A 2,392-nucleotide genomic window follows, 5' to 3' on the forward strand; every position below is an offset into this window, starting at 1 on the left:
TTTCCCCCCAGCCCCCCACCCTGGGGCAGAGCCACGGGCACAGCCACCCCCAGGCAGGGCCCATGGGGGTGCCTGCCCATCCCAGCGAGCCCCCTCCCAGCCCAAAGACCCCCCCATGCCACCCAACTGCACCCATGGGACTGGACAGGACAGGGTGGGGGGCACAGGGCAATGGGGGGGTGGGAGCCGTGACATGTGGGGCTGGCTGCTGCGCCCACCCTGCCTGCAATGCTGGGGACATGGGGACAAGCTGGGGGACACGAAGTGGCACCCCCAGGGTGTGATGGGGCAGGTGACACCGGTGGCCGGTGTCCCCAGGAGGGGTCCCGGTGTCCCCAGGGGGGGTCCCGGTGTCCCCATCTACCTGCCGGTACACCTCCCTGCTGCGGAGGGCAGCTGCCTGCTGCTGGGGGCCCAGTGTGTAGATGACGGAGCGGTACCGGGTGCTCAGGTCCTCCTGCTGCTGCTTGCCTGGGGGGGGGGGAGGGCAGCACCCAGGAGGGGGTTATGGGGCACCCTCTGGCCCCACCGGGCACAGTGCAGTGGGCACTGCCTTCACCCATGGATGGGGAAACTGAGGCACAGGGGGCAAGGCATAGCTGCAGAGCTGGCTGGGGGGGGCGTCCTGCTGAAGGGGTCAGCAAGGGAAGTCTCTGCGAGCCTCCGGCTGCATCTAGCACCAAGGGATGGAGATGCCAAGGACCTCCTGTTGGACCCCATTTGGGGTTAAGACCCCCCAGACCGGGATTCTGAGGCTGCGCCAGGGCTGCAGGAGGACCCATGGCTGCTGCCCGGCCCCGGTGGCTCGTCCCTACCTTGTGTGGGGTCATGGTTCTCCCAAAAGACTTTGAGAAGCTCCTTGTAGCTGAGCTTCCAAGGATTGAAGATGACCCTCACCACCTCGGCATGCTCCATCAGCCCTGCAGTGCTACCGGGGGAGCCCCTCACCGTGGCCTCCTGCCCTCCCAGCCTCCCACTGCCCCAGGATGGCGGGGGGGCCATCGGCTGATGGACCCTTCTGCTAGGAGCTGAGGTCTGGCAAATTCGTGAGACTTGTGCAAAGCAGGAGCGTGGGCAGGGCTGGAGGGAGGGAGTTGGATACAGAGGGGCTGCAGCACCCGCTCACCCCCCGGGACCCCCCGGACCCCCTTCCCCAGGTGCCTGGGGGGGGTGGGATGCCCAGGCCCCCACCCCTGCACAGGGATAAAGCCCTGGAGACAGCAGCCGGAATAATATTTCCTGCAGACAGCTAATCCTCCACAAAATGTTCCCCAGCTAAGCCGGGCAGCCGTCTGTCCGGGCTGGGGGGTTTGGGGGGCTGGGGTGGGGGACAAGGGGGATCAGCATCCCACGGACACCAGAGAGCATCCCACGGGAGCCCAGGCCAGGGCAAGGCAGGGGCTGTGGGACACCCTGTGATGCTGGATGGGGACATCACCCCATTGTGGGTGCGGGGGACGTTGGGGGGTGGCCATGGTGGCACAGAAGGAAAGAGGCCCCTCGTTACCTGTGCACACTTCTTCGTAGATGGGGTTGGGGGGTGAAGCCTCCCGCGTAGCCCACCTGGGTGGAGGAGAAGACCCCCGGCATCTTCCAGAAGAGCTGCTCTGCTCCCCAGAAGCACCCCATGCCTGCGGGGGGACAGGCAGGGAGTGGGCAGCTGGTTGCCTTCGCTCAAGGGAGGGGTGAGATGGGCTGGGGGGGCCCTGGGGGCAGCCCCGGCTGCCGGGACCCCCCTTCCCTGTCACGGGGGAACCACTCACCAAAAATTGCCGTCTGTGTCTCCGCTGGGAATGAAGGGACCGTGGGGTTCCCATTGACGGCATGGGTGGCTGCAGGGGGGACATGGGGTCAGGACCCCCAGCTCATCCTGACCTGCAGCTGTCTCTGCCCTGTGTCCCCCCCCCAGAAGCAGTCACTGACCCTGTCCTTGTCCCCTCCAGCTCCTTGGCCCACCTGGCTTCTGGCCCATGTCCTCTCATGGTCACTCTGATTCTAACCTGGCCCCCATGGGGGTCCTGGGCTGTCATCTTCCCCCAGGGATGCTCTGGTACCCCGTGCCCTGCCTGGTGCTGCCCACCCTGCGGGCATGTCCCCTGCCCCAGGGATGTCCCCCCCACCCCACAGATGCTTTGGCCAGGGGGAACCTGCCCAGGGTTGGGGGGGCTGGAAGGGGAGGCTGGGGGCATCCATCCCCCCAGGCTGCCATCTCTTAGACATCCCCACCCGGCCAGCAGCAAAGGGAAGCTGAGACCTGGCTGCTCATGACACTTGTGGAGCACAAAAACCCTCCGTGCTTCTCACCCTCCTCCTTCTGGGGCTCCCAGACCCTCTGTGTCCCCCACAAGTTCCCTGCGAGGATGGTCCCTGGGAGCAAACCAGGGGGTTACAG

At 66.3% G+C, this 2,392-nt stretch overlaps 1 protein-coding gene across 1 annotated transcript in view; it reads right to left on the reverse strand.

Annotated features, from left to right (window-relative positions):
* The window catches only part of LOC104837328 (mitochondrial peptide methionine sulfoxide reductase-like), a 7,257-nt gene extending 5,285 nt beyond the window's left edge, over positions 1-1,972 (reverse strand). Inside the window, 6 exon segments of the mRNA XM_010576373.1 lie at positions 300-471; positions 816-920; positions 1,508-1,538; positions 1,540-1,631; positions 1,764-1,832; positions 1,957-1,972. Of these exon segments, the coding sequence (XP_010574675.1) occupies positions 300-471; positions 816-920; positions 1,508-1,538; positions 1,540-1,631; positions 1,764-1,832; positions 1,957-1,972 (485 nt within the window).
* Between the last annotated feature and the right edge of the window lie 420 nt (positions 1,973-2,392).

Source organism: Haliaeetus leucocephalus, unplaced genomic scaffold (genome assembly GCF_000737465.1).
Source record: "Haliaeetus leucocephalus isolate CR32 unplaced genomic scaffold, Haliaeetus_leucocephalus-4.0 Scaffold517, whole genome shotgun sequence".
Taxonomy (NCBI): Eukaryota; Metazoa; Chordata; class Aves; order Accipitriformes; family Accipitridae; genus Haliaeetus; species Haliaeetus leucocephalus.